At 38.6% G+C, this 22,395-nt stretch overlaps 1 protein-coding gene across 3 annotated transcripts; it reads left to right on the top strand.

Annotated features, from left to right (window-relative positions):
* Positions 1-4,939: 4,939 nt before the first annotated feature.
* Positions 4,940-21,185, top strand: LOC118150666 (sperm protein associated with the nucleus on the X chromosome N4-like). 3 transcript variants are annotated; one of them, XR_013531506.1, is made up of 2 exons: positions 4,940-5,124; positions 20,726-21,185. XR_013531506.1 is itself a non-coding variant. In XM_035289655.3 (2 exons), the coding sequence occupies exons 1-2, from the start codon at positions 5,047-5,049 to the stop codon at positions 6,199-6,201; spliced, it is 510 nt and encodes a 169-aa protein (XP_035145546.1). In that variant the 5' UTR covers positions 4,940-5,046; the 3' UTR covers positions 6,202-6,237. The 3 variants fall into 3 exon arrangements, 2 of the variants coding, with proteins under 2 accessions (XP_035145546.1, XP_035145545.1); XM_035289655.3 differs by lacking the exon at positions 20,726-21,185 and adding an exon at positions 5,770-6,237; XM_035289654.2 differs by lacking the exon at positions 20,726-21,185 and adding an exon at positions 5,767-6,237.
* Positions 21,186-22,395: the final 1,210 nt, after the last annotated feature.

Raw genomic sequence — 22,395 nt, 5'->3', positions numbered from 1 at the left:
ATGGAATGGGAGGTTATTTTTCTAACCAAATTAAAGCAGAAACAAAACCAAATACTGCATGTTTTTGCTTATAAGTAGGAGCTAAACAGGTGGTACATATTGACACAAATATGGGGAAAGTAGACCCTGAAAACTACAAGGAGGGGAGAAAGAGGGAAAAGGGTTGAAAAACTACCTATTGGATTCTATGCTTACTACCTGGTTGATGGGTTCAACTGTACCCCAAACCCTAGCATAACACAATATATCCTTGTAACAAACCTCTACATGTACCCCTCAATACAAAATAAAATCATTTTTTAAATAGGCAGTATACCCATTATGATTTAATACATGTTCCATAAAGTTAAAATTGGTTTTCCAGGCTTCTTTCATTAAATTCTAAATTCTTATTTCAAGAACGCGTATTTTATTAGTCTGTTGTTGATTCTCAAGGCAATATCACAGTAATTTTAATTAGTATTCATTTAGAATGTGCTTTAAAATATACTAAAATTAGTTTCTAACTTCAAGGAAAATAATATATATTTTGCTTTCTGCAGGCAATATATTAATAAAACTGCACATTGCATTGATCTTAATACCTAGCTGTATCTGACATAATCTACGAGAACCCAATAAAATAATTGTATGTAATTTCCTTTTGTAATGGAATCATCATTTCAAAGTGTATTTAAAAAATTAATTTTGTGAGCAATATTGATATTTTATTAAATGGAACCACATATCTACTCTTTGTTAAAGATACTACATAAATTTGGGGAAAGTAGATATTTAAGAGAAAAAGTTCTTTTATGCTTTCATCTGTTCATGAGCATCTTAATTTTATTTATATATTCATAAAATAAGGGAAGCAGAGACAAACTTATGCAGAAATTTTAGGTTCAAGCAAACCAGAAAGCAGTTACAGAATAAGCACGAGTATGCAAATAATTTACATTCACTTTTATTACATATACATAAACACGTGTAGGTGTAGCTCATGCACACCTACATTTAGTTCTAATGATATTATTTGGATATCTTTAAAATAGACAAGATGATATATTTCCCAAATCTAAAAGCAAGAAATACCAGAGAAGACTTCATTCTATTTCTAGTTTTGCCCAATCGATTTTCTTTATATCTACTAGTTAGGGAGCAATATTCTGCCTAGCGGCAAACAAAGCATATAACCTGATACTTCTTTATACTAACATATTCAAAAGAATATGCAAAATATTTAACAATAACATTGTCATCACAGTACTCAAAGAAAATAATTTTCACTAGTATTAGGAATTTCATAGAGAAAAATTAGCAACTCTCACTTCTATTTATTATGCTCATTTTTCTCTATGAAATTCCTAATTTAAATGAAAATTATTTGCTTTGAGTACTGTGATAACAATGTTATTGCTAAATATTTTGCAATTCTTTTGAATATGTTGACAAACTCCTGCCATCCCAACAGTTTCTCAGTCATATATTCAGAAATTGAAGTGATAGTTTTAAATAGCTTTTTTAAATTATTGAGTGACTTATATTTCCTTGTTTTTTCAGGGAAAGATAACTCTATATATACTTCATGCCCTCATTGAACTTTCCCAAACTGTTCTTGTGTATTCAGATTTTGAAATCAAAACATATTTTTTACTTTTGTGAAATAGCAGAGTTTGCCTAACCAGTGTTCTGTACTCAGTAGAAAGGTATATAAAGAGATCATGATAATTATAAGAACATCTATGGATTCTGATTGCATGGGTACTGAAGCTGGTGTGATCTTAGGAATCTTAAGCAGCCAGAGAGTCAGGGCTCAGGATGGAGCATCTCCAAACTCACAAGGGATATGACATTTCTACATTTTGGAAGACAGACTAGACTATAAATTGCTCCTCCTAGAGGGACAGTGTACATTTATTTTTAAGCATAGAGTCTGAGTGGGGAAGAAATCTGATGGAGTAAAGATACTAATATTTATTGAATAAACTATGTGTTAGTTACTATACTAAACAGTAAATGATGTCTCATTTAATCATCAAAGTAACACTATGAGGTAGTCACCATGATAGATAGAATGTTCATACAGTTTATTTCCTATAATAGAATACTTTGGGGAATAAAATAAAATAGGTATTAATAACTAATCTCACAAAATAAACATGGGACTTTCTTGTGAAAACTGAAAATATGATCACCTTATTATAATCCATTATTACAAATAAGAAAACTAAGTTCCACACAAGTGAAGTATTGTCCCTAGGCTCTTCTGCTAGCATATGGCAGATTAGAACTCCAAACTTCTTGGAGTTAACAGTTTATGGAGTCAGCAGTTTGTCAAAAGCAATAATTGTGAAGATGTGTGATGGAAGATGAAATATTAATAACATTTTCACTCTACTCCTTCAATGAAATTCTTTACAAAATAGTAAAAAATATAATGAGACAGAGAAGAAACCATTACCTAAGGGACATAAAAGAAGCTTTTACCTTTAATTAAAATAAGATATGATCACAACTCCAAACCGCAACATATATAGAATTTCTGTAATGACAATAGCAGAAACGGCAAATGACTAGCCAGTTATCTCAGCACCATTTATTAAATAAGGAATCATTTTCCCATTGCTTGTTATTGATGGCTTTGTCAAAGTTCAGATGGTTGTAGATGTATGGCTTTATTTCTGGATACTCTAACCTGTAGCATTTGTCTCTTTGTCTGTTTTCGTACCAATACCATGCTGTCATACTTACTATAACTTTGTAGTATTGTTTGAAGCCAGGTAGTATGATGCTTCCATCTTTCTTATTTTTGCACAGTATTGTTTTGGTTACTTGGATTCTATTTTGGTTCCATCTTAATTTTAGAATATTTTCTTCTAATTCCATGAAAAATGTTATTGATACTTTGATAGGAATAATATTGACTATGTAAGTTGTGTTGAGCAGTATTGCCATTTTAATAATATTGATTCTTCCTATGCATTTAGCTTGGAATGTTTTTCCATTTGTTTCTGTTGTCTCTAATTTTTTTCAGAAGTGTTTTTGTAATTCGTGTTGTAGAGATCTTTCACTTCTCTGGTTAGCTGTATTCCTAGGTATTTTACTTTTTGTATCAATTATAACTGAGTTTCATTCTCAATTTGGCTCTCAGTTAGGATGCAATTGATTTCTAGAAATGTTACTGATTTTTGTACAGTAATTTTCTATTCTGGACCTTTGGTAAAGATTTTTATCAGATCTAGAAGCCTTTGGGCAGAGACTATGGAGTTTTCTTTGTGTAAGACTGTACCTCCTACAAAATGAGTTTTTCCCTCTCTTCCTATTATTGATGCCTTTCATATTTTTGAAAGGCATATATTTTGAAACAATTATGACTTCACAGGAAGTTTCAAAGGTATGTACATGGAGGCCTTATGTATGCTTAAACCAGTTTCTCCCAATAGTAAAATCTTCAGTATAATACCACATTACACTTTCAAAACTAGAACATTGACATTGATAGAATCCAGAGGTTTTTAAGATTCAACATTTTTCTTTTGGCTTTTCAAGGCACTTTCTATTTCCATATGAATATTATAATTATCTTGTCAATTTATATTAAAAGGTCTTTTTAGAATTTTGATTAGAATTTAGTTGAATCTAGAGATGAATTTGGAAATAACTGCCATTTTACAATATTGAATATTCCAAACAAGAATCAAAATAGACATCATGATTTTTTTCTTATGTTATTAATTCATCATTGCAATTTTTTTAGCTTTAAGTGCACAAGTCATTTACATCTTTGTTCAGATTTATCCCTAAGCCTTTAATATTTTAGTGGTATTTTAGATTGCACTGTTCTTAGTTTCAACTTTCAGCTGCTGAATTTCACTTCCAGTTCACCCTAGGACTACCATTGGCTGAAACATGGCCTCTTCTAATATATAAATTTCTAATAGATGAACATACAATTGATTTGTGTGTTGATCTCTTACTCTGCCATCTTGCTAACCTCAATTATTATAGAAGCATGTTTTTATATTGACTTTTCTACTTCAACTCTCATGTAGCATTTGACAGAAGATATTTTTACTTCTCCCCATCCAATCTGAATGCATTTTTTCCACTGGACACAATTTTCAGTATAAAGTACAACTATGCCCACACTGGTGCACATGTTGGTCTTAGATTGCAGTATCCTGCATGTAAACACTCAGAACAACTTCCAGCACTTGAATATCCATTCCTCCCTGCACTGCACATACTGGTAGAATTCACGTTGGAATACTACATTTACTATGAACATACACCCTTCATTTGAAACAAGACTAGGATACACAGGAAAGCACATTTATTCAGTAGCATTGACAGACTGAAAGCCATCATTTCAAATTGGAAATAGAACACTTAAATGAGCTACATGGACACTGGATAAAAGAGTATGGGTTGAAATTTGCCTGACAGTAGCCAAAAAGTAAATGGTGTTCAAGGTACATATCAAGAAACTGTAGGAGGGAAATGGGATAATTCACATCTCCACCAATAATTAGATGTAGCCACACTAGCTTGAAGGGATTTCAGGTGAGACATCTAAAATACTAGGTCATAGTGGGGGCTGGAAGATAAAAAATGGATTACTTAATATGAATGACTGTGGGGAAGAGCTTGAAGGAATTGTCCTCTCACTTGATGTGAACCATGAACATTAAACATGGAGAAATGAGGAGTGGTGGCATATCAGTTTGGGATGCATCTTCAGGGGATGGTGAAACAACAACAGCATAGTTTTCTCTACATCCCTTTCATCCTTTGCCCCCAAGCCCAGGGAGTTGCCAGGGAGTTGTCAGGGAGTTGTCAGGGAAGGTACTTTATGATGTCAAAGCCATCCTAGGACTGCCATTGGCTGGGACACTGCCTGTATGATCAAACAAAGCTCAAGGGTGTGGCTTTGCCTGGTCACCAGGAGGGTGTATATAGGAAGGGCAAGAGCTCTGGGACTACCAACTGGCAAGCTTCAATGTAGCTGTGGATATCTGTACCATAAAAGAGCCTAGTATACACATTCTAGAACCAGCCGTAATTATGGAAGATTCAACTTCAAGCACCAACGGAGAGAATAAAAAAAGTTCCTCTGAATCCAACAGGAAAGAAAATAATGAGGTAAGATGGTAAGGATTGGAAAGGAAGGCTAGGGTGAAAGAAAGACACATAGAGAGGGGCGGCTCAAATAGCTGCACAGGAATATTTCAAACACCTGTGGAAATAGGGCAGCAGCTTAAGGCCAGAGCCCACTGCTGCTTACAAGCTGGGTACTTACAGGCATGGGTGGGAGGGACCTATGCACTATGGTTTGCTGACCAGCACGTTATTTATGAGATGTTCTTATAGTCATGTGGTTTGGCCCCTGTTCTGTTGGAATATCATTGTGGTGTTCCTCAGAGCTTTGCCAAGCAAGATGTGATAGTGATGTTTCTTTAGTTGGGCCTTTGTCTGCCCTGTGCTCAGGTGATTAGGCATGATGCTTCTCATGCCCTCAACCCCCATGGAATGTTGCACTTTGACCAAGGCCTGCAAAATAGCAAAGAGCTTATAAAATGGTGCAGCTTGGACTAATGCAGATGACCCTAGCCATGCTCCTCTTCTTCTTCCCCATAGATCCCTAACCTACGATTCCACCTTGTTCTTCTCTGACCCAATCCCCTTTTTCAACCTGCCTTCTTTCTCACAAAGCCCTCTCTGCTATCCACTCTCTACCCTATTTACCCCAAATAATGGCTTTCCGGCCTCCCCCTATGTTCTTAGCAGAAGCAGGAGACAGTGAAAACAGACTCAGCTCCTGTACAAAGTTTAAAAAAGACCAAAAAATCAAAACATTTAACAGTATTAGAATGCTCCTACGAGAAGGATGAGAAAACAAATTCAAATCAACTGGGGAATGACCAATCCAAAGAGAAGTCCACTGATCCAGTCCAAGAGAAGATGGAGGAAGATGTAGAGTCATTTAAAGGATATTCACAGGAGGATGAAGACCTAGAATTCTGCGAAGTATCTTCACTAGAGGATGAAGACCTAGACTTATGCAATGTATCTTCACTAGAGGATGAAGACCTAGACTTATGGGAAGTATCTTCACTAGAGGATGAAGACCGAGATGATTCATCTCAAGGATGCTCAAAGGAGTGTGGGGAGTGTTCGTCACACATGCAGAAACCAAATCAGACAAATCATCACCACTGATGACAATGATTATAATAAAATCAAGTGTGAGAAGCTGATGACTGTGTATATCTCTGCCTGTTTTCTGGTGGTGAGGAGGATGGGAAGGGAGAAGTAGGCATTTGGTAAGGGAGGGGTGTGAGCTTCTGTAGAGTTGGTTGACAGACCCACAGGTTAACAGTTAGCCAGACATTGTAAATAAGGACTAGAAGAGGTCTGATTCTCAGAAAAATTTTTCTTCCTAAAATTTTATCTCACAGAAGAGGAAGAAAAGGACTTGGTGTTTCTTGGAGCATATGAATGTGTAGAAGGGCATATAAAAAGTTCTGTATTGGCTGGATATAGTGGATCAAACCTGTAATCCACTACAGGGAGGCAGAGGCAGTGGGATCACCTGAGGTCAGGAGTTTGAGACCAGCCGGGCCAACATGGCGAAAACTTATCTCTACTTTAAAAAATTACAAAAATTAGCCAGGCGGGTAGCAGGCACCTGTAATACCAACTACTCAGGAGGCTGAGGCAGGAGAATCTCTTGAATCCTGGAGGTGGAAGTTGCAGTGAGCTGAGATCACACTACTGCACTGCAGCCTGGGGGACAGAGCAAGACTCTCTCTCCAAAATAATAATAATAATAGTAATAAATAAAATAAAATAAAAAGATCTGCATTTTGTATAGGTGACAGTGACACTCTTTTCAAAATGAAGACATCAAAATCACCATCTCCAGGCAGTATACCTCATAGTGGTGTGGGTGGGTTGTAACTCACCTAATGCTGTGAGCAACTGAATGAACAAAAGGACCAAAATCCTCAACCTATATAAAGTAAGACAGCAGGCCACAGACACTAAAATGATGATGTCTGGAAGGTGTGGTCCCAATACTCGGGCATTTTTTAAGAAACTCTAGGTGGAGCAGGAGCCTACCAAATGTCGGACACTGGGAGTGGCCATTGTCTGCTGCAGGCAATAAATGAAAGCATAATCTACAGAGAATTTGAACACAATCATACAAGTACAAGTTGATACTTTTATTACCACTTCCATACACCAGTATTTCCATAGAATGTCAGTGACTAAGAATTGCATGTTCTTCACATGTACCACAAAACCTAAAATGCAATTAAAAAAACAAGGAATTCTTCCATTGAAAAAAATCCTGTTTTTATTGGAGGGAATACACTAGAGTGGTTTCGGTATCAAGTGTAGAGGGCTGAGGTGTGTTCCTCGGGTTAATTGCTCAAGACGCACTCCTGTTTATTTACTCATTCACTCTCCTTTATTTCCATGACCCAGTTTTATTCCTCTTGTCTACATTGGCAATCCTTGTAATGCATTGATGTGCATCCTTTTCTCTGTATGAGTGTTAACATATGTCTCATACTGTTTGCGGACATTAGTTTTCAATTTCTGTATCCATCATCAATTCTTGTTTCACTCAGCCCTGTTTTTAAGATTCATCTGTGTATGTCCAATCTGTTCTTCTTTGTAAATGGATATGTCGGGTACATTTTTGTATTTTCTAAATTTTAGGAAGATATTTTGATTTTCAATATTTGTACCCACCTTCTTGCCCATGTTTTAACTTATACCTTAATGTAATATTACATTTTCTTTCAAGAGACTGTACATAGTATCATGAATTTAATTTTGATTTCCACATGTTCAATGTTAGTATGTAGAAGTATGATGGATTTTTTATTTTTATTTTAAAGAAATTTTGTTGTGTATATTTGAGGTTTACAACATACTATGGAATACAGAAACTAAAATTATTACTATGGTCAAGCAGATTAGCATATCTCTCTTCTCAGATTTTTTTTTTTTTTAATTCCGACGGAGTTTCGCTCTTGTTACACAGGCTGGAGAGCAATAGAGCGATCTCGGCTCTCCGCAACCTCCGCCTTCTGGGTTCAGGCAATTCTCCTGCCTCAGCCTCTTGAGTAGCTGCGACTACAGGCATAAGCCACCGCGCCCAGCCTCTTCTCTAATTTTTAAGTGTGTGAAAATAGCAGCAAAAATCTTATTTAACAAAAATTCATAAGAAAATTTCTTTAGCCCCTCTGTACATTAGAAGTTAGACTTGGGGCCGGGCGCGGTGGCTCAAGCCTGTAATCCCAGCACTTTGGGAGGCCGAGGCGGGTGGATCACGAGGTCAACAGATCAAGACCATCCTGGTCAACATGGTGAAACCCCGTCTCTACTAAAAATTACAAAAAATTAGCTGGGCACGGTGGTGCGTGCCTGTAATCCCAGCTACTCAGGAGGCTGAGGCAGCAGAATTGCCTGAACCCAGGGGGCGGAGGTTGCGGTGAGCCGAGATTGCACCATTGCACTCCAGCCTGGGTAACAAGAGCGAAACTCCGTCTCAAAAAAAAAAAAAAAAAAAAAAAAGAAGTTAGACTTGTTCATCTTACATATCTGGCATTTTGCATCCTTCAACCTCCATCTCCTCATTTCCCCTCCCACCTCCAATGTTTCATTCTTTACCTCAGTCTATTTGAGCCCCTAAGTTATACAGTCTACATATGAGACCATTGAATATTTTTATTTCTGTCTGGATTATTTTACTTAATGTGACGTTCTCCGGGTTCATTCATGTTGTGTCAAATGTGAAGATCTCCTCTTCTTTAAGATCAAATAATATATTGTTCTGTATAACTATATGTAACTACACCCCCATACCCCCCCATCACATATTTAAATCCATTCATCCACTGATGGGCATTTAAGTTGTCTCTCTATTTTAGCTATTGTTAATAATGCCACAGTGAATATGAGACTGCAGATATATATATTTTTTTTTAGACAGAGTCTCACACTGTTGCCAAGGCTGGAGTGCAGTGGTGTGATCTAGGCTCACTGCAACCTCTGCCTCCTGGACTCAAGTGATTCTCCAGCCTCAGCCTCCAGAGTAGCTGGGACTACAAGCATGTGCCACCACACCTGGCTAAGTTTTGTATTTTTAGTAGAGACAGGGTTTCAACATATTGGTCAGGCTGGTCTTGAACTCCGGACTTGGTGATCCATCCACCTGGGCCTCCTAATGTGCTGGGATTACAGGTGTGAACCACTGTGACCAGCCAAGAGTGAAGATATCTTTATGAGGCTGTGATTTCATCTCCTCTGGGTATTTATACAGAAGAAGGATTGCTGTGTCATATGGTAGTCACTTTGTTTCTTTGAGATGGAGTTTCACTCTGTCACCCAGGCTGGAGTGCAATGGTGTAATTTAGGCTCACTGCAACCTCCACCTCCCTGGTTCAAGTGATTCTCCTCCATCAGCCTCCTGAGTAGCCGAGACTACAGGCACGTGCCAGCACACATGGCCAATTTTTGTATTTTTACTATAGATGAGTTTTCACTATGTTGGCCAGGCTGGTTGCAAACTCCTGACCTCAAGAGATATGTCTCAGCCTCCCAAAGGGCTGGGATTACAGGCATGAGCCGCCATGCCCAGTGGCCAACTTTTTCATTTCTTTAGTAACCTCCATACTGTTTTACATAATGGTTATACCAATCTACATTTCCACCAACAGTGTACCAGGGTTCTTTCTTCTCCACACCCTCATCAACATTTGCTATTTATTGTCTTTTTGATAACAGCATTCTTAATGAGTGTGAAGTGATGCAGTGGTTTTAATTAGGCATTTTTCTTATAATTAATTATACTGAATGCCTTTTAATATATCTGTAAACATGTCAAAATACTATGGAGAACTACCAGAGTATCTTTACTCAGTCTCCTCCACTGATCTTGCAAAAGTATAGTACAACATCACAACCAGGAAATGGACATTAAATACCAGATGTGGGTGACGGGGGGAAGAAGGCAGCAAACCACCTTGCCATGTATGTACCTATGGAACGATTCTGCCTGATCTGCACATGTCCCCCAGGACCTAAAGCACAATGAAAAAAGAAAAAGCAAAAAGAAAATGGACATTAATACACTCCATCTATTCAGATTTCATCAGTTTTACACGTGTTCATCTGTGTGTGTGTGTGTGTGTGTGTGTGTGTGTTTAGTTATATTCAGTTTTGTAACTGTTTTTTGCTAAGTCATAACATTGTCCTGGATAACATGCAACAATAAACTATACTAAATATCAGTCAACAAAATCCAGTTTTCTTTTCTCTCTCCAAATACTAAAGACCTAGCAGTGATTTACAGAGAAAAATTCCCCTAATATCATCCTTGGAATAAAACAAAATTATTTCAAGTTGTCAGTCCACATGGTAAAAACAAAAAACTACAATGCTTTTTGTCTTACCCTTTGATATGTACAATTGAAGGTATTTCTCATTGCAAACTAACATTTCCAACCAGCATGTGACATGAAAGCATTTTTCATTTCAGGATAGAAATAAAGGATCACATCCTTCAGTCTTAGACATTTCAGAAAGAAAGAGAACTTTAAGGTGAGAGAAGTGGAGTAAGAACAGCAGAAAACAAGCCTCCACAGATCAGCCCCCTCCCAAAGACAGAAATTCCACAACCATTCACACAGAACAAAACACTTCCATAGAAAACAAAAATCAGGTGAACTCTCATAGTACCTGCTTGTATGACTGAAAGAGACACTGACGAGTTAGAAAAAAAAACAGTCTTAAGTCGCTAACACTACCCCTTCCCTACCCTAGGCAGTGGCAGTGTGGTGTAAAGAGCATCTCTGGAAGCCGGAAGAGCGAGAGCACAGCAGTTGTGAGGCACTGAACTCAGTCCTGTCTCTTACGGCAGAAAGGAAATCCAGACCAAACTTAGCTGACTCCCAACTGGGAAGGGAGCATTTAAACCAGCTCAAGCCAGAGGGAAATCGCCCATCCCAGCAATCATAACTTGAGTTCCCACAAGCCTTGCCACCAGGGGCTCATCTGTTCCAGGTTTCTCAGAAAACCTTAAAGGCAGTCTCCGCCATAAGGACTGCAGCTCTAGCACTGAACTGGGCCCAGAGACAGTGGACTGTGGCGGGGTTGTGGAAGGGTGCAGATGACCTACTGAGACACCAGCTGGGGCAGCTGAGGGTGTGCTGGTGTCATCCCTGCCCTAGCCCCAAAGACTGCACAGCTGGCAGCTCCAAAAAAGAGTCCTTCCTTCCACTTGAGGACAGGAAAGGGAATTGTGAGGAGCGGTTTTTTTTTTTTTTTTTTTTTTTTTTGCTTCTTGAATACCAGCTCAACCACAGCAGAATAGGGCACTGGTCAGAGTTGTGAAGACTGTGTTCCAGGAACTACCTCCCGGACATGTCTAGACATACCCTGGGCCGGAAAGAAACGTGCTGCCTTGAAAGAAATGACCAGGTCCTGGCAGCATTCATAACCGGATAACTGAATAGTCCTTTGCCTTGAATAAACAGTGAGGGCATTGAGTCATCCTCTGAGACTTACTGGCTTCAGGTATCAGCATGGTAAGAGGGGATAGAGTAACACGTGGGCTACATGGACTATCGGAGCCTCCGGTTCAAGGATGTGACTCTTGGACAACATTTCTGGACCTGCACTGGACTACACAGGCACCCACTGCCCTGAAGGGCGAGTACCTGTCCAGGCAGCATTCACCATGAGCTGACTTCAGCACCCTTGGGACTTAAGGGAGCATCAGTGGTAGTGCTACAGTACTCTCCCTGGCCTGCAGCAGGGGTGACTACAGGGTGAGGCTCCCTCGCCTTTGGAAAAGGAAGGGAAGTGTGGGAAGAACTGCTTCTTGTGGCTTGAGTCCCAGCTCAGATGCAATACAATAGAACACCAGGTAGAGTTCTAAAATCTTTAACTAATTCCTGACTCCCGGATAGCACCTCTGAACTGACCTCTGGGAACTCACTGCCCTGAAAGGAAGGACACAGGCCTGGTTAGCTTTGCCACCTGCTGATTACAGAGCCTTAGGGCTGTGAGCAAATATAGGCAGGGGCCAGGGGTTGGTTACAGCAGGCCTTGGGCAAGACGCAGAGCTGTGCTGGCTTCGGGTCTGACCCACCACAGTCATAGTGCTGGTGGCCAGAGGAGTGCCTGTGTCACTCTACCCCCAGATTTAGATGGCTCAGAACATGGAGAGAGAGAGACACAAACAGGTTGTCTAGGAGAAAGTAAGGGGAGAGAACAAGAGTCTCTGCCTGATTACCCAGAGACTTCTCCTGGATCTTTTCCGAGACCATCAAGGTGGTACCTCCACAAGTATGCGAGAACTGCAGCATTAGTGGGCTTGGGGTGCACCCAAAAGCAGATACAGCTTAAACGCAAACACCCAAGTATTTGCAATTTATCTGGAAAACATTATCAAGAGGGATGGGTGCGAACAAACTCAGACAGTGAAGACTACAATAAATACCTAACTCTTCATTGACCAGACACCAAAGAATAGCTAATAGTATCGACACCATCCAGGAAAACATAACCTCACTGAATGAAGCAAATAAGCCACAGGGACCAATTCTGAAGAAAGAGATATGTAACCTTTCAAACAGAGTATTCAAAATACCTGTGTTGCTCAAACTCAAGGTAATTCACTATAATATACAGAATTCAGAGTTATATCAGATAAGTTTAACAATGAGTTTGAAATAATTAAAAGGAATCAAGATGAAATTCTGGAGGTGAAAAATGCAAGTGATAGACTGTAGAATTTATCAAATTTTCTTAATAGTAGAAACAATCAAGCAGAAGAAAGAATTAGTAAGTGTGAAGACCAGCCATCTGCAAATCTACATTCAAGAAAAACAAAAGACTCAAAAGAGTAGAAATCAATGAAGCATGCCTATAGGATCGAGAAAATAGCTTCAAAAGGACAAATCTACGATTTAGTGGCCTTTAAGAGGAGATAGAAAAAAAAACCTATGGGTATACAGTTTCTTCAAATGGATAATAATAGAGAACTTTCCAAACATAAGGAAAGGTATCAATATGCAAGTATAAGAATATTATAGAACAACAAGCATATTTAGCTCAAAGAAGTCTACCTCGACTCATTTAATAATGAAATTCCCAAAAAGCAAGGATAAAGAAGGGTTCTTAAAACAGAAAGATAAGAGAAACCAATAACAGCCTATGAATCTCCAATATGGCTGGCGGCAGACATTTCAGTGGAAACTTTTCAGGCCAGGAGAGAAAGGCATGATATATTTAAAGTGCTGTAGGATAAAAATCTTTGGCCTTAGAATAATATATCTGAAAAAGCGATCTTTCAAACTTGAAGCACGAAACTCAGGGGTAAATGTAATTACTCAGGGGTAATTGTAAGTACAAAACTCAGTGGTAATTGTAAAAGTGAATATTATAACAATGTAATTGTACTGTGTAAACTACTCTTATTCTAATTAGAAGGATTATGGATAAACCAATAAAAAATAATAACTACAACTTTTCCAGACATAGTCATTAAAATAATATATGAATAGAAACAACAAAAAGTCAAAAAGCAGTGAGACGAAGTTGAGGTGCAATTTTTATCAGTTTTATTTATTTGTTTTTTGCTTCTTTGTTTCTTTATGCAACTAGAACTAAGTAGTTATCAGATTAAAATAATGGGTTTAAGATAGTATGTGCAAGCCTCATGGTAACTTCCAACGAAAAAATATACAATGGATACACAAAAATAAAAGGTATGAAACTAAACCATATACTCACAGAAAAATCATCTTCACTAAAGGAAGACAGGAAGGAAAGAAGAAAGGAGGAGTAGATCATGAAACCATCAGAAAATAAATAACAAAATGACAGGAGTAAGTTTTTCCTTATGAATAATAATATTGAATGTAAATGGGCTAAACTCTTCGATTTAAATACTTTGACTTGCTGAATGTATGAAAAAACAAGACACATTGATCTGTTGCCTACCAGAAACACACTTATCTATAAAGACACACATAGCCTGAAAATAAAGGAATGGAAAAAGATATTCCATCTCAATGGAAACCCAAAAGAAGCAGGATTAGTTGTATTCAAAGCGGACAGATAGATTTCAAGTTGAAAACTATAAGGGGAAGAAAAGGTAACTACATAATAAAGAAAGGATTGGTTCAGCAAGAGGATACAAAAATTTTACATATATATGCACCCAACACTGGAGCACCGAGATATATAAAGGAAACAGCATTAGAACTAATGAGAGAGACAGGTCCCAACACAGTAAGAGTGGCAGACTTCAACACCCCACTTTCAGCAATGTGCAGATCTTTCAGACATAAAAGTCAACAAAGAAACGTCAGACTTAATCTGCATTACAGACCAAATGGATCCAATAAACATTAACAAAACGTGTATTCCAAGGCCTGCAGAGTACACGTTCTTTTACTCAGCACGTGGATCATTCTCAAGGATAAGAATATAAGTTAGGTCATAAACCAAGTTTTAAAACATGTAAACAACTTAAAACACTATCAAGGATCTTCTCTGACCACCAAAAAATAAAACTGGAAACTAATAAGAAAAGGAATCCTAGAAACTATACAAATACATAGAAATTAAACAACATGCTCCTGAATTACCAGTGGGTCAATGAAGAAATTAAGAAGTAGATTGAAAAGTTTCTAAAATAATAATGGAAACACAACATACCAAAACCCATGGGATACAGCAAAAGCAACACTAAGTAGGAATTGCCTAGATAGAAGTTTCTACATTTAAAAAGCACAACTGCAAATAAATAATCTTATGATACATCCTAAAAAACTAGAAAAACAAGATCAAAGTGAGTCCAAAATTCATAGAAGAAAATACATATTAGTGATCAGAGCAGAAATAAATAAAACTAAAATGAAGAAAATCAATACAGAATAGAGATGAAACAAAAAGTTGGCTTTCGGAAAGCTTTACAAAATTGACAAACTTTAGCCAGACTAAGTAAGAAAAACCAGAGAAAATACAAATAAATAAAATCAGAGAGTAAAAGGGGGCATGACAACTGATACTGCAGAAATTCAAAGGGTCGTTAGTGGTGACTATGAGAAACTGTATGAAAATGTATTGGAAAATCTCCAAGAAATGCATAAATTCTTATCCATACAACTTACCAAGTCTGCATGAAGATATCCAAAACCTGAATAAACCAAAGATATGTAACAAGATAAAAGCCATAATAAGCAGTCTTCCAGTAAAGGAAAGCCCAGGACTTGATGGCTTCACTGTTGAATTCTACCAAACATTTAAAGAAGAACCAGAATCAACTTAAATTGATACCAGTTGTACTCAAACTATTCCAAAAAATGGAGGAGAGGGAAATACTTTCAAAATCATTCAAAAACTCCTGTTTTACCCTGATACCAAAACTGGACAAAGACACATCACAAAGGAAAAAACAAAACTACAGGCAAAAATGTCTGATGGGTATTGATGCTAAAATTCTCAACTAAATACTAGCAAATCAAATTAAACAATACATTACAAAGATCATTCATCATGACCAAGTGTAACTTATGGCTGGTATGCAAAAAGGTATGATCATGCACAAATCAGTCAGTCTGATACAGCATATCAACAGAATGAAAGCTAAAAGCCATAGAATCATTTCAATTGATGCTGAAAGGACATTTGATAAAATTCAATATACTTTTATGTTAAAAACCCTGAAAAAAACTGAACTGGGTATAGAATGAACATACATCAACATAATAAAAGCCATCTATGTCAAACCCATAGCATATTTGTATTTATTTATGATTTTATTTTATTTTATTCAGTTTTTGAGACAGAGTCTTGCTCTGTCACCCAATTGGTATGCACTGGCCCCAACTCGGTTCACTGCAACCCCTGCCTCCTGGTTTCAAGCAATTTGCATTCCTCAGCCCATGGAGTAGCTGGGACTACAGGCATGCGCCACCACGCCCAGCTAATCTTTACTATTTTTCGTAGAGACGGGTTTTGCCTTGTTGCCCAGGCTCGTCTCAATCTCCTGAGCTCGGGCAATCTGCCCCACTTAGCCTCCTAAAGTGCTGGGATTACAGGTGTGAGCCACTGTGCCTGACCTCATAGCATATTTCTTTTAAATGGCATCTGTTTTTCCAATTTACTCATTCTACAACGGAGGGATCCAAAGTCTGAAGAAGGTATGCAGTTTGCCCAGATTGCCAGAAAGAATATGAGATTTAGGGCAGAATGAACCTAGGTTTGAACACTGTTGCACAATTATTGACATGCTGAGCTTCTCTGGGCCACAATTTCCTCACCAGTAAATGGGGTCCCTATGGTGGTTTCTACCTCCTGATACTGCTGTGAGTATTGCATTTCTGCTGAACATCGTCCCTCTGCCTTTCCAGATCCACATATCACCCTTTTTCACCCACTCTGTCCTGGGAGGCAGTTTAGAGGGCTTCTCTCAATGGGCTCCTGGGCTCTCTGATGTCCACTGGGTTTGGCTAATGGGGAGCCTCAAGGAGAGTCAGAGGTGGGAGGGAGAAAGGAAGGAGAGTGAGGGCTGTGGGCCTATTCTCCTGGCTGCATCCCTGTGAGTCACCTAGGGCTGGATGAGTCTCTTGGTAGAAGTCACTGTTCATCTCCAGATAGCCATTTCCTCATGATTATTGATCATTGTAGGTTCTAGTAACCACTTCCTCCCTGCTCTCATTTTTTTAGGTCTGGAGTGATGGCAGCTGCTACTAGCACAATCTCTGATGTTCCCCCTGCATCCACCTGTTTGAAAATGGTTCCTTTGCAGACAAATATTTGTCAAATTGTTCCATTTTGGATGGACCATCTGTTTGATCTAGATACTACATGCTCAGCGCAGAGCCTGACATATAGCAGGTTCTTGGGGTATGGAATCTATTGCTAGTAGTAGTAGCGGTAGTTATGTCGAGGTAGTAGTGGCTGCAGTGGAGGTAATGGTGCTGGCATTTTTCAAAGCCACTCATTCAGTCACATTCAATGTCAGCAGTAGGATTTATCCCTCTTTCATAACCAACTCTTTCAAACTGATTACTCTTCACCTGTCTGTGTTCCGGAGCAAAACATATGGTTGGCTTCTAACACCTTGCTCTCTGTGGCCAGAGTGGAGCAAATCCCAAGAAGATCCTTTCCTGTAGCTGGTACTTTGTGTGGTGTTTAAACCTGCCTTAGGCAGCTAAAAAGTGTGACAAAAATTATTGAAAATGTAGTTGAGGGTTATTACTATGACTCAACTAGTGTCAATTTACAATAGCATTTGTACAAAGGCCCGAAAACGAGCTGAAAAGGTATCCAGTGGTCCCTGGTTCTGGTCCTGGCTTCATCTCTGACTTATAGCATGGCATAAGAGAGTGTGTCACTCAACCTGATATGATAAGGAACAATATTCTTGAAAACTGAACACATCAGAAATCATTTAAAAAGTTCAATACGATGAACTCATTGTACACTGATGACCTTAAATTTTTAAAATTCATTTTAGTGACAAATATAACATAATCGTTAAGTTTTTCAATACATGTTATTTTATAATGTAAGCTGTCATCTTTCAATAGGAATATACACTGAATGTGTTCCTAACATTTTGATGAATTTTCTTTGGATAGTGATATACTCATCAAAACATTTTTTGGTAAAGAAATTTAAAAAAAAAGATAAATGGTAATAAATAAGATAATTAAAAGCTGTTATTTTCAGCAATTTTAATCAGTATTGACCTACCCTATTGGATGCAGTGTGCCTGTTGATTCTTGCTTGTTTTACTTTTTTTTTTTTTTTTTTTTGTCCTTTATAACATGACATGACAGGGTGCTGTTCTCACTGCTAATTGCAGACAAGAGTCCAAAGGAAATAAATACTTAGATGTGAGTTTGTAAGGGTTTACTAAATGGAATTGTTAATCTCTAGACAACATCGGGGATTCACTAAAAAATAAAGTATACCTTAATAACAATGTTCACCTGATGTGTTAGTGTTTAGACGACAGTCTTGGGAATGCTATAAATTATTTGTTTCTGAAAATTAGCAGAGCATTTTGCTAGTTTTTTATTGATTTTATGGTGTATGAAGTAAAGATATAGGAGCCTGGTGAACACTAGAACAAAAACCCAAGGTCTAATTCTCTTTTGTTTTATTTATCAACTATTTTTCCCATTATTGAGTTTCGTGACTTTCTACAGAGAACGGCACAAGTGTCAAGCTGTGGGGTAAATCTAGGGCCATGCCTTCTCTATCTTTGGCCTTCTGTCTTATTCTCTTTTAAAACATTTTTAGTTGTTATTTTGAAACGATTATAAGTTCGCAAGAAATTTCAAAATACGTACCCAGAGGCCTTATATACCCTTTACCCAATCTCATCAATAGTAAAATCTTCAGTACACTACCACATTACACGTTCAAAACTAAAACACTGACAGTGATACAATCCAGAGCTTTTTAAGATTCAACACTTTTCTTTTGGCTATTCTAGAAAATTTATATTGTTGTATGAATATTATAATTATCCTGTTAATTTATATTAAGAAACCTTCCTAGAATTGTGATTAGGATTCAGTTGAAGCTACAGATGAATTTGGAAATAACTGACATCTTACAATATTGAATCCTCTAACTTAAAATCAAATTATACATCTCAATTTTTTTCCTTATGTCATTAATTTATCTTTGCAAATTTTGTTGCTTTAAGTATACAGATCATTTATGTCTCTGTTCAAATTTATCCCTAAGCATTTAATATTTTAGTGGTATTTTACATTTCACCATTCTTAATTTCAACTTCTACTAGTTCACTTCTAATATATAAACATACAATTGATTGATACGTTGATCTCCTATCCTGCAATCTTGCTAACCTCAATGATTGTAGAAGCCTTTTTTAAGATTGACTTTTCTACACAGACTCTCATGTAGTCTTTGATAAAAGATACTCTTACTTCTCCCCTTCCAATCTGAATGCCTTTTTTTCCCCCACTGGACACAATTTGCAGTATAAAGTACAACTATGCCCACACTGGTGCACATGTTGGTCTTAGATTGCAGTATGCTGCATGTAAACACTCAGAACAGCTTCCAGCACTTGAATATCCATTCCTCCCTGCACTGCACATACTGGTAGAATTCACGTTGGAATACTACATTTGCTATGAACAGACACCCTTCATTTGAAACAAGACTAGGATACACAGGAAAGCATCTTTTTTTCAGTAAAGTTTTGACAGACTGAAAGCCAACATTTCAGATTGGAAATAGGACACTTAAATGAACTACATTGACACTGGGTAAATAATATTGGTTGAAATTTGCCTGACAGTAGGCAAAAAGTAAACTGTCTTCAAGGTGCATATGAAGGAACTGTAGGAGGGAAATGGGATAATTCACATCTCCACCAATAATTAGATGTAGCCACACTAGCTTGATGGGATTTCAGGTGAGACATCTAAAATGGTAGGTCATGGTGGGGACTGGAAGAGAAAAAATGGATTATTTAATATGAAGGGCTGTGGGGAAGAGCTTGAAGGAATCATCCTCTCACATCCATGTGAACCATGAACATTAAACATGAAAATGAGGAGTGTTGCATATCAGTTTGGGATGCATCTTCAGGGGATGGTGAAACAACAACAGCATTTAGTTTTCTCTACATCCCTTTTATCCTTTGCCCCCAAGCCCAGGGAGTTGCCAGGGAGTTGCCAGGGAGTTGTCAGGGAGTTGCCAGGGAGTTGTCAGGGGTGGTGCTTTTTGATGTCAAAGCCATCCTAGGACTGCCATTGGCTGGGACACTGCCTGTATGATCAAACAAAGCTCAAGGGTGTGGCTTTGCCTGGTCACCAGGAGGGTGCATATAGGGAGGGCAAGAGCTCTGGGACGACCCACTGGCAAGCTTCAATGTAGCTGTGGGTATCTGTACCCTAGAAGGGCCTAGTATACACTTTCTAGTACCTGCCATAATTATGGAAGGTCCAACTTCAAGCACCAAAGGGAAGAAGAGGAAGAGGAGTCCCTGTGAATCTAGTAATAAAGAAAGTGATGAGGTAAGATTGTTCAGTTTTGTAGGGAAGGCTAGGGTGAGAGAAGGACACATAGAGATGGGGTGGCTCAAATAGCAGCACAGAAATATTGCAGGCACCTGTGGAATTGGGGGGCCAGCTTTATGCCATAGTCCACTGCTGCTTACAGTCTGGGGTACTTACAGGCATAGGTGGGAGGGACCTATGCACTTTTGTTTGCTGACCAGCAGGTTATTTATGAGATGTTCTTATGGTCAGGTGGTTTGGCCCTTGTTCTGTTGGAATATCATTGTGGTGTTCCTCAGAGCTTTGCCAAGCAAGATGTGATAGTGATGTTTCTTTAGTTGGGCCTTTGTCTTCCCTGTTCTCAGGTGGTTAGGCAGGATGTTTCTCATGACCTCAACCCCCATGGAACGTTTCACTTTGACCAAGGCCTGCAAAATAGCAAAGAGCTTATAAAATGGTGCAGCTTGGACTAATGCAGATGACCCTAGCCATGCTCCTCTTCTTCTTCCCCATAGATCCCTAACCTACGATTCCACCTTGTTCTTCTCTGGCCCAATCCCCTTTTTCAACCTGCCTTCTTTCTCACAAAGCCCTCTCTGCTATCCACTCTCTACCCTATTTACCACAAATAATGGCTTTCCGGCCTCCCCCTGTGTTCTTAGCAGAAGCAGGAGACAGTGAAAACAGACTCAGCTCCTGTACAAAGTTTAAAGAAGACCAAAAAATCAAAACATTTAACAGTATTAGAATGCTCCTACTAGAAGGATGAGAAAACAAATTCAAATCAACTGGGGAATGACCAATCCAAAGAGAAGTCCACTGATCCCGTCCAAGAGAAGATGGAGGAAGATGTAGAGTCATTTAAAGGATATTCACAGGAGGATGAAGACCTAGACTTCTGCAAAGTATCTTCACTAGAGGATGAAGACCTAGACTTATGCAATGTATCTTCACTAGAGGATGAAGACCTAGACTTATGTGAAGTATCTTCACTAGAGGATGAAGAATGAGACGACTCATCTCACAGATGCTCACAGGAGTGTGGGGAGTATTAGTCACACATGCAGAATCCAAATCAGACAAATCATCACCACTGATGGCGATGATTATAATAAAATCAAGTGTGAGGAGCTGACGACTGTGTATATCTCTGCCTGTTTTCTGGTGGTGGGGAGGACAGGAAGGGAGAGAGAAGTAGGCATTTGGTAAGGGAGGGGTGTGAGGTTCTGTAGAGTTGGTTGACAGACCCATAGGTAACAGTTAGCCAGACGTTGTAAATAAGGACTAGGAGAGGTCTCATTCTCAGAGAAATTTTTTCTACCTAAAATTTTATCTCACAGGAGTGGAAGAAAAGGACTTGGTGTTTCTTGGAGCATATGAATGTGTAGAAGGGCATATAAAAAGTTCTGCATAGGCTGAATGCAGTAGATCACACCTATAATCCACACATGTTGGGAGGCCGAGGTGGGAGGATCACCTGAGGTCAGGAGTCTGAGACCAGCCTGCCAACATGGCGAAACCTCGTCTCTACTTACAAAATTTAGCCAGGCGTGGTGGCAGGCACCTGTAATCTCAGCTACTCAGGAGGCTGAGGCAGGAGAATCACTTGAATCTGTGAGGCAGAATTTGCAGTGAGCTGAGATCACACCACTGCACTCCAGCCTGGGGGATAGAGCAAGATTCGGTCTCAAAAATAATAACAAATAACAGAAAATAAAAAGATCTGCATTGTGTATAGGTAACAGTGACACTCTTTCCAAAATGAAGACATCAAAATCACCACCTCCAGGACATATACCTCATAGAGGTGTGGGTGGGCTGTAACTCACCCAATGCTGTGAGCAACCGAACGACCAAAAGGACCAAACTCCTCAACCTACATAAGGTAAGACAGCAGGCCACAGACACTAAAATGATGGTGTCTGGAAACTGTGGTCCCAATACTCGGGCATTTGTTGAGAAACTCTAGGTGGTGGAGCAGGAGCCTGCCAAATGTGGGAAACTGGGAGTGGCCATTGTCTGCTGCAGGCAATGAACAAAAGCATAGTCTACAGAGAACTGGAACACAATCATGCAAGTATAAGTTGATATTTTTATTGCCACTTCCATACAGCAGCATGGCTATACAATGTCAATGATTAAGAATTTTTTTATGAAAAAAAATGTTGTTTTTATTGGAGGGAATACAGTAGAGTGGTTTTTGCATCAAGTTTAGAGGGCTGAGGCATGTTCCTTGGGTTAGCTCAAGATCCTCTCCTGTTTATTTACTCATTCACTCTCCTTTATTTCCATGACCAAGTTTTATTTCTCTTGTCTACATTGCCAATCATTG

This window comes from Callithrix jacchus, chromosome X (assembly GCF_049354715.1).
Source record: "Callithrix jacchus isolate 240 chromosome X, calJac240_pri, whole genome shotgun sequence".
NCBI classification, from domain to species: domain Eukaryota; kingdom Metazoa; phylum Chordata; class Mammalia; order Primates; family Cebidae; genus Callithrix; species Callithrix jacchus.
This window is presented reverse-complemented; position numbering and strand designations above follow the sequence as displayed.